General features: G+C 35.4%; 1 protein-coding gene across 6 annotated transcripts in view; it reads right to left on the bottom strand.

The window, feature by feature from the left end:
- Window positions 1–15,849, bottom strand: part of TTBK2 (tau tubulin kinase 2) — a 166,688-nt gene that overhangs the window by 101,900 nt on the left and 48,939 nt on the right. Inside the window, exon 2 of one of the 6 annotated variants that reach the window (XM_042942276.1) lies at window positions 14,485–14,596. The exons of 4 other annotated variants lie outside the window; for them this stretch is intronic. Coding sequence is in view for 1 of the 2 variants with exons in the window: in XM_042942275.1 (XP_042798209.1) it covers window positions 8,577–8,604 (28 nt within the window). In the remaining variant the exon portion in view is untranslated. Of the gene's footprint in view, window positions 1–8,576; window positions 8,620–14,484; window positions 14,597–15,849 lie in introns of those variants that run through there. One more of the 6 variants, XM_042942275.1, reaches the window with a different exon arrangement.

Raw genomic sequence — 15,849 nt, 5'->3', positions numbered from 1 at the left:
AATGATGGATCTCTATTACAAAGACATCTCAACCATCTAAAACCAGAAGGTCATACTATATTTAACTCTTCTTAGGATGTTCTTTCAAAAATATCCTATTGGTATGTTATATACCAAAATACTATTTATCTCTCAATAGTAAAACCATCCTACTTTTAAAAAGAAAAAAGACAGAAATCAAATAAAGTGTAGACTCTACTAGGTAACCAAACTACAAAGTCAGTAGCAAATTTTCTGGGATTCACCCATTTATCTTCATTGCTTTAGGTAAGAGCTTAATGAATTCTTACCTCATACTTTGGAAACAGTGTACTACTGCTCTTCTATTTTAGATATACACAATTAATGAAAATCCTTAATAAAGTTAGTTCAGTAAATATATACAAATTTTTAGAAGCATGGAGAAACTAAAATTTAATTGGAATAGTAATTCTTCACCACCACTTAGAATAGTAAAATAACTACTGTAATATCTAGTACAAACTGAGATATCACTCCATGAGTAGTACAAGGACCATATCTATCTGGTCCCTAGCACAGTACCTGGTAAATAGTGAAATCCCCAATCAGTATCTATAAATAAACAAATTAATAAATAATTATAAATAATAAAACATGCACAATATGCAAGCATATTGTGCCAGGCATTATATTAAGTCCTTTACATGTATTTAATCCTCACAGCTTAAGTATTATTATTTTCCCTATTTTTTAGATGTGAGTTAAGCAAAATAATCTCTAAAAATGAGGGGACTAGGGTAGGTTATACTTGAAGAGAATGTTAGTAATTCAAAATCATTGCTGTGGAGAAAACGAAACATAGACAACCAGCTTGAAAAGCACAGACTATATCAGGTAAAACCTAACACACTGTCATTTAGATACGAGTCCTAAGTAGAATCTAGATACCAGAACTATAGCAATCTTTATTGTAAGTTAGGCAGTCTACAAAGTCATATATAGTTGGTAAGCAAACAAACGAAAAAAAAGAGTCCTACACTATGCACTATGAGGTCTGATCACGACTCCACATTCACAAAAATAGTTATTCAACTTCATGCACAATGAGAATAGAGGAGAGGCCCAGAAACATTACAGAAACAACTCCAAATCTCTAGGTAAACCATTCTATAAACTTTTAAGAACTCCCAGGATAAAAGACATCTAAATATTCTTTAAGATTTTATTTTTAAGTTATCTCTGCACCCAATGTGGGGCTTGAATTCAAAACTCCAAGATCAAGAGTTGCACAGTCTACCGACTGAGCCATCCAGAAACCCCCATGACATCTAAATAATCTTTTTTTTTTTTTTTAAGTTTATTTATTTGGGAGACAGAGACAGTGCAAGTGGGGAAGGGGCAGAGAGAAAGAGGGAGAGAGAATCCCAAGCAGGCTCCGCGCTGCCAGTGCAGAGCCCGTCGTATGGCTCAAACTTCATGGAACCATGAAATTATGACCTGAGCCAAAACCAAGGGTCGGACACTTAACCAACTGAGCAGACAAGGTGCCCTGACATCTATATAATCTTAATGATGCTGTAGAGCAGGACTATCTTGTGTAGGAATGATAACCAAGCCAACCCTCATTTTATTCCTACTTAATTCCCACAGACTCTCATTACTGTACACAAAGGCACCAGAATATAATAGATATATAAACTTAATTTCAGCATCTTCAGGCTATATTATGTTCGTACTCTAGTACGCAGCTCTGCACAGGATACATACTAACTAAACAATGAATAAGTTTTTTATACCTTTATTGAAACATTATTAACATACCACACAATTCATCCATTGTCCATTTCATGTAGGTTAATTTGTGGTCATGTACTATGTAGTATTCCCTTATTATAATCATTTTTATTTCCGTAAGGTCAACAGAAATGTTCCCTCTTTCATTCCTGATTTTAATAATTTGATTCTTCTCTATTTTTCCTTAGTGTTTCTAGCTAAAGGTTTGTTAATACTGTTCATTTTATTCAAAGAACCAATTTTTGGCTTTGTGGATTTCCCCCTTGTTTTTCTCATCTCCACTATAATCTTTATTATTTACTTCCTTCTGCCTGCTTTAGGTTTCTTTGTTTTGTTTTCTTTTTTAGGTAAGCTCTATGCCCAACCTGGGGCTTGAACTCATGATCCTGAGATCAAGAGTCACACTACTGACTGAGCCAGCCAGGCTGGCTCTGTCTGCTTTAGGTTTAATTTGCTCTTCCTTCTTTAGTGTCATAAGGTGGAAGGTTAGACAATGTACCAGAGATCTTTCTGGCTTCTTAATTTAGGTGTTTACTGCTATATGTTGCCTTCTAAGCACTACTTAAACTGTACCCCATAACTTTTGGTATCTTGCGATGATTAAGTTTTAATTAAGGAAAACTACAGAAAATCACTTTGGAATCTGAGAAGATAGGGTCATGAATGCCATATACCAGTGGGACAACTTATTATTTTTCTTTGAAGGAGACACAAGACAGATGGAAAGAAATAAAGCAAGCACTAGATTAGAACTAAATCTCAACTCTGCCATTAATAATTATGGAAGCTTAAGTCTCAATTTCCTCAGAACTACTGAGAAAATTAAATGATATAGTATATTTATAAAGCATCATATTGATTAACTATCCAGTGTTCATTCCCCCTTAATAACAGACCCAAATTACCCTTGGGGAATGATCTTTCTTTATCATGTATCTACTGTCTCTATGGGCTTGATCTACTTCCAGGCCCAAGGTTGGACATTAATTGTTCTAAGCCAATCAGAGTAATAGAGAAATTTCTCTTTTATTATAGAGAGGGGAAGAAAACTAAATATTCAAGACTTAAAGCAATCAATGCGTGACATTACTCTGACGAGATTTTTTTTTTATTAAAAAAAAATTTTTTTTTTAACATTTATTTATTTTTGAGACAGAGAGAGAGCATGAACAGGGGAGGGTCAGAGAAAGAGGGAGACACAGAATATGAAACAGGCTCCAGGCTCTGAGCTGTCAGCACAGAGCCCGACGCGGGGCTCGAACCCACAGACTGCGAGATCATGACCTGAGCCGAAGTCGGATGCTTAACCGACCGAGCCACCCAGGCGCCCGACAAGATTATTTCAGGAATGTTCTAATCAGAGGAAAACTCAATAGTTTCATATGACACTTATGAGAAGAGATGTTATTTTTAAAGAGAAAGAATGGAGCTCCTTTCCAGTTGCTATCAGCAACTATCTCTCAACCATGAAGGAAATAAACATGAGAATTATTTCTACAATATGGAAGAGATAATCACATACAAAACCTGCCAGCCATATGTGAAAGAATGAAAACCAGATGCTATCTTATATCATACACAAAAATCAACTCAAGATAAAGACTTGAATGTAAAACATGAAACCATAAAACTGATAGAAGAAAACATAGAGGGTAAGCTCCTTGACACTGGTCTTGGCAATGATTTTTTAAATTTGACATCAAAAGCAAAGATGACAAAAGCAAAAATAAACAAGTGGGACCATATCAAATTATAAAGCTTCTGCACAACAAAGGAAACCATCAACAAAATGAAAAAACAACCAGCTGGGAGAAAATATTTGCAAATCATATATCTGATAAGTAGTTAATATCCAAAATATAGAACTCATACAACTCAACAGCAAAAAAGAACAAACAATCCAACTTAAAAATGGGTAGAGGACCTGAAGAGACATTTTTCCAAAGAAAATAGTAAAATGGTCAACAGGTACATGAAAAAGTGTTCAATGTCATTAATCATCAGAGAAATGCAAATCAAAACCACAAAGAAATATTATCTCACACCCATTAGAATGGCTATTATCAAAATGATAAGAAATAACAAGTGTTGGTAAGGATGTGGAGAAAAGTGAATCCTTGGGCACTACTCCTAGGAATGTACATTGGTGTGGCCACTATGGAAAATATTACAGAGATTTGGCTCAGTCAGTTAAGCGTCCACCACTTGGTTTTGGCTGAAGTCGTGATTAGCAGTTCCTGAGTTCGAGCCCTGCATCAGGCTCCATGCTGACAGTGCTTGGAATTCTCTCTCTCCCTCTCTCTGTCCCTGCCCTGCTCAACACTGTCTCTGTCTCTCTCAAAATGAATAAATAAACTTTAGAAGTTTCTTAAGAAACAAATGAACAAAGAAAAAAAAAGAGACAAACCAAAAAACAGACTCTTAAGTATAGAGAACAAACAAATGGTTACCAGAAGGGAGGTGTGTGGGAGGATGGGTGAAATAGGTGAAGGGAATTAGGAGCGGGATTGTCTTGATAAGCACTAAGTAATATACAGAACTGTTGGATCTCTATATTGTACACCTGACACTAATATAGCACTGTACATTAACTACATGGGAATTAAAAAAATTTTTTAATTAAAAATAGAACTAGCATATGATCTAGCCATTCCACTTGTGGGTATATACCCAAAGAAATGAAATTACTATCTTTAAGAGACATCCCACGCCTACATTCAATGCCACATTACCTATAATAGCCAAGACATGGAAACAAATCACGGTTAGTGAGTTCAAGCCCCTCATTTTGGCTCCACACTGATGGTGCAAAAGCCTGCTTGGGATTCTCTCTCTGGCTGCTCCTTCCACATGCTTTCTCAAAATAAGTAAATAAACTTAAAAAAAAAAAAAAACCCTCAAAGTTAAAAAAAAAAGTTCTTATCACAAGAAAGAAAACTAAACTTGTGGTTATTTTGCAGTATATACATGTATCAAATCTTTATGTTGTATATAATACAAAGTTATATGTCAATTATACATATCTCAGTAAAACTGAGAGGGGAAAAAAAGAGAATCCGGGTCAAAATATACCTGTAGTCTATCCTACACCTCTGGATCTTTCAATATGATGTGGAAGAAAAGTTCATGTGGTCAAGATCACTGGAATTAAATACAGCTTTTTCACTTGCTAGCTTGTTACTTAATTTCTAAAAGCCACATGATGGGTAACAAAAATTCTTAACCTCAAAGAGTTATTATTACACAGGTAAATCAGGTAAGGTATGTCTAATATTAAATACACTGCCTGGCACACAGTAAATGCTCAATATATGCTTCCTATTATCGTTAGTGATTATGAACACAAATTTTAGAAAGACAGATCTAAGCTAAAATCCTAGCTCTTTTATTCACTACTTTTTTGACTGTGTGGACAGATTATTTAACCTCTTTTAAGCTCTATTTCCTCAACTATAAAATCAGGGGAAAGTTAAAGAAAAATTAAATCAAAGAATATTTTTTTTAAAGCATACACTTAAAACAAGGCCTGACACAGAAAGAATGATAAATGGCTGCTAGCCTCTTCATTAAATAATAGGCACAAATTGCCTTCCACAGTGGTTGTACCAATTTATACTTCTGCTATCAGGACTTCAGTAAGTTCCCATTTCTCTGTCTTCACCAACACTTGGAGCTGTCAGACATTTTTGTTTTTGCCAATCCAATGGGTATGAAACAGTGTTTTGCTATATATTTTGAGTTTCTTTATTACTAGTAAGGTTGAGCATCTTTTCATCTCTTTATTGCTTAGGTTTTCTTTCTTGCGAATTGTCAATTCTTATCTTTTGTCCATCTGCTCTCCGTCCACTCCTGGGACTTCCTACCTTGGCCTAGGACATCACTATGTCATAGAGCCATTTATCTGGAGTCCTTTTGCGTCATGTTTCCCAAATACTTTAAAGCCCTTGTTCGTTCCCTGCCACTATATCCTTTCTCTCTATATTACTGGTGCCACTTACTTATCACCTAAAGACTCAAACCCCCCTCACTTTCTCCTCAGGCTCAGCAGGAAACATTTATGGAGCTCTAACCACCACAATACTCTAGATGTCATCAACCATTCACCCTTGCTGCTTCGACTTGTCCTGACCTAACTCCTTGGCTATGACAACTGAGCCTCTCTCTGGTTTCTCTTTTGTTCCCTTCTCAATGCTCCTATGGATCTTTTTAATAAATTTTATACATTTTTTATAACTTTTCATCTATAACATCATTATTCACCTTCTGTATCAGTCTGACTTGATTGTGAACCCCTGAGGACAAAGACCATTCCTTATTTATAACCCCAGTTCCTAGCACAGTGGTTCACATTTAACAGGTGTCTAAGAAGGAAAGAAGGAAGGGAGAATGAAAATAAGCCTTTCATAAACTATCTAGCACCCTGGACTTTCTAGGCCTAAGGCCATTTGCTCCTTCTTCTCTGCTCTACTGCCCCTCTCCCCACCCCTACAGGGTAGGCCAAATGTCTACCTTAGAATGACAAGCACGAGCTTGCCTTGTCCTGTGCTTCACCTATCTTTTATAAACATACTATTGGACTCCTCTGATGATGCATGCTCTAATGAATTACCACCTATTATTTACTGACAGGCTCACTTAGCAGTGTCTCTTCTAGACTCCCTCCATTCTGTCAAATCTGATTGTACTTCACTGGACTAGGCCAAGAATATCCCATATGTCACCGGCCACACACTATTCATAGGATAATTTCCCCAAATACTGTTTGGAATATCATGTCATTTGCCTACTTAAGAAACCATAAACAATAATGCCTACATAAAGACCATTAAAATGGTGAAGGACTCCACCACAAAACTACTAAAACTGATAAATGAATTCAATAAGGTCTCAGGACACAAAATTAATATACAGAAATCCATTGCATTTCTATAGACAATGGAGTAGCAGAAATAAAAATTAAGAAAAAAACCCCATTTACAATTGCACCAAAAATACCAAAACACCTAGGAATAAACTTAGCCAAACAGGTAAAAGATCTATACTCTGAAAACTATAAAACACTGATGATTTTGAAGATGACATAACAAATGGAAGATAGTCCATGCTCAGAGATTGGGAGAACAAATATTGTTAAAATGTCCAAACTACCTAGGGCAATCTACAGATTTAATGCAATCCCTGTCAAAATACCAACAGCATTTTTCACAAAACTAGAACAAATAATCCTAAAATTTGTATGGAACCAGAAAAGGCCCTGAATAGACAACGCAATCTTGAAAATGTAGAACAAAACTAGAGGTATCACAATCCCAGATTTCAAGATACACTACAAAGCTAAAGAAATCAAAACAGTATGATACTAGCACAAAGACAGACGTGCAGATCAATGGAAAAGAAAAGAGAAACCTAGAAAAAACCCATGATTATATGGTCAATTAATCTATGACAAAGGAGGCAAGAATATGCAATGGGAAAGACAGTCTCTTCAACAAATTGTGCTGGGAAAACTGGTCAGTTACATGTAAAAGCATGAAACTGGACCACTTTCTTACACCATACACAAAAATAAACTCAAAATGGATTAAAGACTTAAATGTGAGACCTGAAACCATAAAATTCCTAGAAGAGAACATATAGGCAGTAACTTCTCTTAAGACAAGGATAACAAAAACAAAAATAAACTACTGGGACTACATCAAAATTAAAATCTCTGCACAGCAAAGGAAAAAATAAAACTAAGGCAACCTACTAAATGGGAGAAGATATATGCAAATGACATATCCAATAAGGAGTTATCATCTAAAATACGTAAAAAACATACAACTCAACACCAAAAAAACCCCAAATAATTCAATTAAAAATGGTCAGAAACATGAACAGACATTCCTCCAAGGAAGCCATATAGATAGCCCACATGAAAAGATCCTCAACATCAATAACCATCAGGGAAATGCAAATCAAAATTATAAAGAGATATCACACTGTTAGAATGGCTAAAATCAACAACACAAGAAACAACAAGTGTTGGCAAGGATGTGGAGAAAAAGGAACCTGTTGGAGGGAATGCAAACTGGTGCAGCCACTGTGGACAACTGTATGGAGGTTCCTCAAAAAATTAAAACTAGGACCACCCTACAATCCAGAAATCACACTACTGGGTATTTACCCAAAGAATACAAAAACACTAATTCGAAAAGATGTATGCACCACTATGTTTATTGCAGCATTATTTACAATAGCCAATTATGGCAGCAACCCAAGTGTGTATTGATAGATGAATGGATGAAGAAGATATGAGATACACACACACATGCACACATGTATGCGTGCACACAATGGAATATTACCTAGCCATAAAAAAGAATAAAATCTTGCCGTTTGCAAAAACGTGGATGGATCTAGAGGATATAATGCTAAGTGAAAGAAGTCAACCGGAGACAGGTAAATACCATATGATTTCACACATATGTGGAATTAAAGAAACAAAGCAAATAAACAAAGAAAAAAAAGGAGACAAACAAAAAATGAACTGTTAACTACAGAGAACAAACTGGTGGTTACCAGAGAAGAAGTGGATGGGGGGGGGAGGGCAGGTGAAAGAGGTGGAGGAGATTAAGAGTATACTTATTATGACGTGCACTGAGTAATGTATATAATTGCTGAATCATTATATCGTACACCTGAAACTAATATAATGCTCTATGCTATTTTACTGGGATTAAAAGTTTTTAAACATTTATTTTCTGGAAAAATAAATGCAATGCAATGAAATGAAATGAAATGGTGAACCTGGAATTCACAATTAATTCTACATTACTTACCAAACCTCAGTTCTTCAACATGTATCATACACGCTAATGAAGCCAGTTTCTTTTTTTGTTCTCCTTCTCAAATGTGCTACTTTGGTTTTTGCTCACATTTTCCCCTCAACCTCATTTCCTCAAATCAAATACAACTCTTAAATCTAAATATCCCTGTAAGAGGTAATATCAACCAATTAAAATTCAGGATTAGATTTTCAGGTATTAGCAAATTAGTCACCTACCAAAGCCCTGAGGGGAAAAAACAAGAAAATTAAAGTAAGTTTCCCAGAGTTGAAAAAGAGCGATCAAGTCTGGTGCAGAGACGAAAGCAGAGAAAGAAGACAATCAGCAAGGTAGCGCTGATCACTAGAAGTCATAGATGGTTGACCTCAAGAAAATACAGGATGGAAGTATATAACAAATCAATTTTAACTTCGTGTTTATATGTCTCTTACGTTAAAGAAATCCTGTAAGAGAGGAAAGGAATTCTGAATATACAAACCAAATCTTTACCAACCCTTCAAAATACCACCACTAAGTCCTTCTCTTAATTTTCTAGCTCCTGACTAATATAATCCAATAAGGAATGTTTGTGGTCTGTCACCAAACTGTGCAAAATGAAATAATCCGTGATATCTCCACCTAAAAAAGACAGTAAGAAGTAGACTTAATTTAAATAGGTAGATACTATCTTTGGATATTATAGGCAAGATGGAACCCTGGTAGTTAAACACCGATTTTAATTGTGATATTAAAAAGGATTTTTACTCATCTAAGGCAAGTAGTGTCAAACCCTTCCTTACTGTCCAAAATATTTTTTTAAAGAAATAGATATGCTGGTACTTTAAAATAAATGCATAAAACCTAATGAATCTTCTTGTTCTTACAACTTCATTTTTTTAATTTTATTTTTTATTTTTTAAAATTTACATCCAAATTAGTTAGCATATAGTGAAACAATGATTTCAGGATTCCTTAATGACCCTTACCCATTTAGCCCATCCCCCCTCCCACACCCCTCCAGCAATCCTCAGTTTGTTCTCCATATTTATGAGTCTCTTCTGTTTTGTCTCCCTCCCTGTCTTTATATTATTTTTGTTTCCTTTCCCTTATGTTCATCTGTTTTGTCTCTTAAAGTCCTCATATGAGTGAAGTCATAAGATTTTTGTCTTTCTCTGACTAATTTCACTTAGCATAATACCCTCCAGCTCCATCCACGTAGTTGCAAATGGTGTTCTTACAATTTCAAATGATAATTTACTACCTTTGCTTTCAATCCAAGAGCTTAAAAAGCTATGGCAAGTGATGGTGTGGTGGTCTACATCCTAGCATTAAATATTAATGAATAATAATGTCATGCAAAAGGCAAATAACTGTATGTTATTTTTATATGATAGAAGACAGTAAAAAAATCAGAAAGAGGCATCAATCATTTTCCTTTCAAAATAAAAAAGCCATTTAGTAATAAAGTGAAGAGCTGAGTTAAAAGTACCCCAAACCCCCTAATGGGGACGCTCTGTAACTTAAAGAATAAATTCCAGCTCAGTGGCAAACTAGCAAATACTGGGATTCTGCAAAGCTGGGCTACTGTACTGCCAAAGACACAAGAAAATCAGTCCTAGCTTCCTTACCCACCTATCCTTTACTCCTCTTATTTACCCACTTGCACCACCACCAAACAAACCACACCCAACCTAACAAAAACAGTTCATGAAGTACTTATACCAAGGAAGACAGAAAAATAAAAGGCATAGGTCCTGTCCTCAAAGAATCTACAATTTTGTTGAAAGAAATGAACTCACTATACAATATGACAATATGAGATCAAATGATAGCTTCTAAGAACAAAGAATAAGCACTGTGAGAAATCAATAGATTCGATGGATTAGAATGCATCACAGAGCTTAGAGCTTGACTGAGTTAACCTATCGGTAAAACAAAACAAAACAAAACAAAACAAAACAAAACAAAACAAAACAAAAGTGGTGAGCCCTCTAAACCAAGTCCCCAGAAAAAAAATGAGCCAAGGAATTTAAGGAACAAAGGCTCCTCTTAGCACTCACGAGGCTGCCCATCTAACAATTACCTAGGTTATAGTAGCTCACCAGGAGTCAAAGGCAAAAGTTTCCATCTCTTCAATCTAGATAGTCATCACAGGGAATTCTACCTTTTAAACAAAACTATTCTATCACAACTGCCAATTTAAAACTACCAGGCTTTTGTGGTTAGAATGAATAAAATAAGCACAATTTCATTACCCTACTTAAAAAATGTACTTGTCTATCACAGATATGTACGAACAAGCATATGTAAAAATAAGAGAAGAAACCAAGAATTAGGGAACCATTCCAAGGCCCAGTATAAGGAAAATAATAATAATAATAATAATAATAATAATAATAATAATAATGATAATGAAGGGGGGGGAAACCATCAACAAAATAATTCAAGAAAACTTCCCAAGAGAAACCTTCAGATCACAAGTTTAAATAAAGCACACAACAGGCATACTAGATTAAAACACACCCATACCATGGCATATCACCATGAAATTGAAAAACCCTGGGGGAAAAAGAGAAAAAAATTAGATATTGCCAAAGTGACAAGAATCATAATAGAATTATACTTAACCACTACGGTGAGTATGAAGACAAATTTTGGAAGCAAAATTATTTTCCATACAGAATTCTAAATCCAGAGTTTTTCATTTGAACATCAGAGTAGGATAAAAACACTTTCAGACATGCAAGAGAGGTCCCAAACACATACCTCCCATGCATCCTTTACTCAGGGAGCTAGTAGAAGTGCTTCACTAAATGAGAATAAACACAAAAGAAAAGGGATTCAACAAGGCATACAATATAAAAGAAGCAAAGGGAATCCCCAGGAAGACATTGAGGTGTGGTCCAAGGATGATACTTGTGAACAGATCAAAAATGCCTGACTGGAGCTGACTAGGAGGTCCCTGGAGAGACTCCCCTAAGAAGAGGAAATCAGGAGTTGTGAGAATTAGGAGTTCATACTTTTTTATTGCCAAACAGTATTCCACTGTATGTGGATTTACCACCCTTGATTTATCCATTCACTCTTTGAATTATACATTTTTGACAAGAATAGAGGTGATATAAATATTCTTGTATCTGCTTTTATATGAACACAAATTTTTATTGCTCAAGGGTAAATGCCTATGAGTAGGATTGATGGATCACACAGTAAATTCATGTTTAACTTTTGTAAGTATCTGTTTAATTGCTTTCTAGAAGAACTGCATCATTTTGCAACTCCACCAACAATGTGAGAGTTCCAGTTGCTCCACATCCTCCTCAGTACTTGGTACAGTTAACAGTTTTAATTTAAGCCATCGTAATGGATGTGCAATGGTAACTCACCATGGTTTTAATTTGCATTCTCCTAATAGCTAGTTATGCTAAACATCTTTCCATGAGCTGATCTGCCACTCTATATCCCCTTTGCCAAAGCCTATTGAACATTTTTAAATGGCTTATTTTCTTACCATTGAGTTTTCAAAGTTCTTTACATATTCCAAATATAAGTCCTTTGCAGGTATGTGACTTGCTAGTATTTTCTTCCAGCCTATAATTTGCCTTTTCATTTTCTTAGTAGCATCTTCATAAGCAATGTTTTTCCTTTGCTAAACTCCAATTCATTGATTTCTTCTTTCATGAATCATGCTTTTGGTCTCATGTCAAAGAACTTCTTGTCTACACTCAGGACACAGAGATTTTCTCATTTTCTTCTAAAAGCTATATAGATTTATGTCTCAAATTTAGATGTGTGTTACATTTTAAGTTCATTTTTGTATAATATGTTTGGTTTAGATCAAGGTTCATTATTTTTGTATGTTGATGTCCAATTATTCCAACGCCACTTATTGAAAAGATTATTCCTTTTCCATTTTGCAACTTTATAAAAAATTATCGGCCATATTTGTGTGGGCCTATTTCTGGAATCTCTATTCTATCTCATTGAGCTACAGCTCTTTCCTTTGCCAATAAAGTCTTGATTATGATAGCATCATGCTGTTTTTAAATCATGTAGTTTCATTTTTTCCAACATTTTTCTTTTTCAAAATTGTTTTGGCTATTCTAGGTCCTTTGCCTTTCTTTAGAAATTGTAGAATCAGTTTATAACTAGGCAGAGTGCTGTTGGGATTTTTTTTTTTATCAATACTGCTTTAAATCTATAGATCATTTGGGGAAAACCACCATCATTACTATCGCGATTCTTCAAATTCATGAGTACAACGTATTTCTCCATTTACTTAAATCTTTTTTTTAATCAGGGTTTTATAATTCTCAGCATAGAGATCTTACACATATTTTGTCACATTTATAGCTGAGTGTTTCATTTGGGGGGAGCTACGTAAAGTTTTTTAAATTCAGTTTTTAATTGTTTATCACTAGCATATAGAAATATGATTGCTTTTTCTGAGTTGACCATGAATCACTTGCTAAACTCACTACTTTAGGAATTTTTTCGTGGATTCCTTGGGATTTTCTACATAGATGATTATGCCATCTGCAAATAGGGACAGTTTTATGTCTTCTTTCCAATCTCTATGTCATTATTTCTTCAAGTATTTTTGATGGACCACACTCATTCTCTTCTCATTCTGGGTCTCTGATGATACAAATTTAAGACTTTATCATAGTCTTGTAGGTCCCTGAGGCTGTGTATTTCTTTATTTTTAACTGTTTTCCTCTGTTTTCAAATTACATCATTTCTGTTTATCTATTTTCAAGTGCATTGACTCTTTCATTGTCATGTCTACTCTGCTATTGAGCTGATTTAATGAGTTTTCATTTCCATTACTGTATTTCTTAGTTCTAAATTCTCCATTTAGTTCTTCATATCTTCTATTTCTTTGCGGAGACTTTCTATCTTCTCGCTCAATCCTGGAACATGGTTGTAATAGCTGATTTTAAAACTGTTTTTCAGAGAATTTTAACATATGTGTGATCACCATCTGTTAGGTGTCTTTTCCCATGTGAGTTCAATATTTCTGATTCTTTTTAAGCTGAGTAATTCTAGATTGTATTCTGGACACTTGGAATATTACTTTATGATACCCTGGGTCCTATTTAAGTCCCACTAAGAATGTTGGGTGTATTTGTTTTGGACAATAACTGACCAGTTGGGTTCACATTTCAAGTTCTGACCAGCCTCCTGTGGGTTCTATTTCCAATTTCAATTCAGTTTTCAAACCCTCTGTAGTCATACTGAATGTGTTTTATAACTGTCCCACGTAGTGTCTAGTTTGGGAGTTAAGGGGTGGTCTATCCCGTATTTCAGTCCTCAATGTTTCTGTATGCTGTTTAGGATCAGACTCAGGTAGGTACAGCTTGGAAGTCAACTCATGATTTCATAAGTAACTTTAAGCAGTCAGTTTCCCAAACTCCTCATTTTCTTGCAATCTCTTGGTTCCCCGGGGCTCTCCTTTTCCAGCTTTCCAGCAGAAAATTGAGGCTTCATTAACCCCACTCTGCCATGTACTCCTCAAGACTGGGCCAAGCAACAAAAAAAGAGCAGAGGGAGCAGAAAAGCCATGGGATTTACCTCTCTCTTGAGACCAGAGCTCCTCCAATCTGAGAGGAAACTTCCCCTCCCTCTGAGATTTAGGCTCCTGCCTGCCCCCACTGAGGCCACTGCAGCTGCTCCCAAGGACTGCTTGAGGCCTGGGGTGCAAGAAAATGAAGAAAAGGAAAAAAAGAAGAAAAAAAGAATGATGCGGTATTGCCACATTTTCTCTGAGCATTAGGAGACCCCTTCCCGGAGCTCCTTGAGTCAGAACTAGAGGGCTTCTCCTGGTAGTTTTTCTGTCGTGTTAATAATGCTCACTTCCAAGTTTCAGGATACATTAAGTTCAGGCTGGGGCATACTGGAAGGAAAGAAATGGTAAACTCACCGCCGGTTCAGTGGTACTTTGAATTCTGGTCTTCTTCCCCAATCTGCCTCCTACTATTTATTTTTCAGAGTCCTCAAATAGCCACTCCAAGCACTCTGTCCAGGTTTTATAGCTGCATTCAGTGGGAGAGACAGGGTGAAGTGTGCTTACTCCATCTTATCTGGAACCAGAACCTGGACTACTGCTTTTCATAATAACTTTGAGGAACTAATTACTGAATCTATTTATATAACTTTGATTGTACAAAATTAAAAATTAAAAATAAGCAAATCCTATATTAACCTTATTGTGAAAAAGGAAATAAGTAAGCCAGTAGAATCACATTTTTTAAGCATATATTCTTTTGGATATTATATGCTTATGAAAAAAGTGAAGTTTTTAATTGTACTTTGCTTTATTTCTTTAAATCTTATTTTACTTGCGGATTTTTGTAAATGCTATGACTGTTAGAAATTTGTTAAAAGAAGAAAAAAAAAGTAGGAGTTATCCAAAGTACAAAACAGAGGAAGTAGATTGCAGAGAAGAGGTTATAAACTGTTTAAAAAACTGAAAAAAGTTGGAGGATGACCAACACTCCAAGTCTAAGCCAAGAGTTTCAAGAGGCAAGCAAAGCGGGCAGGAACCAATTCAAGGTCTTGTATGCCAGGTTAAGGTGGCTGGACTTTACCTGAGAAAAGGAAGGCCCTGAATTGTTTTAGCAAAGGTTGGGAATGCTATGATGCAATCAGTATGTTTGAACAATTATTCCTGCTGCAGAACATAAAGGTGCATAAAAAATGAGTGTTACTGTCTGAATCTTAGGGGTCATGTTAAGTTGCAGAACAAATATATATACAATATGATTGCACGTATTGTGGAGGCAAATGGGTAAGAGAGGGAAATTTTACATACACACACGCAAAAAGTCATGTCATATGTAATCAAAGGATTTTATAAATGATTATGATTCCATGATTTATATATAGAATATATAGCACATGATTATATATACGCATGCGTAAAGATAGATAGATAAATAGCTGATTATAATATGTACTATTTCTGGAAAAAACAAAAGAAACTAGTAACAATGGTTAATTTTGGAGGAGAGTGAGGGGCTAAGAGAAAGCAAACTTACTTTTTATTCTTCTGTTTGATTTTTAAATCTTGTACTGTGAATACTTACACCCTTAAAAAGGGTTGTAAAAAAAAAAAAAAAAAGAGCGAGGTCTTACACACGAACTAGACAGAAGATAGTAAAAACAAGATAAGTATGAATGAGCCTAGCATTCAGTACCCCAACTCCTAGCATATAGTCAGCTCTCAAACACTCTACAGATCTCTCCACAAATAAGGTATTACTAACCGTTTATAAAGCAAGTTCAT

The sequence above is a fragment of the Panthera leo genome, chromosome B3 (assembly GCF_018350215.1).
Source record: "Panthera leo isolate Ple1 chromosome B3, P.leo_Ple1_pat1.1, whole genome shotgun sequence".
Classification (NCBI taxonomy): Eukaryota; Metazoa; Chordata; class Mammalia; order Carnivora; family Felidae; genus Panthera; species Panthera leo.
This window is presented reverse-complemented; position numbering and strand designations above follow the sequence as displayed.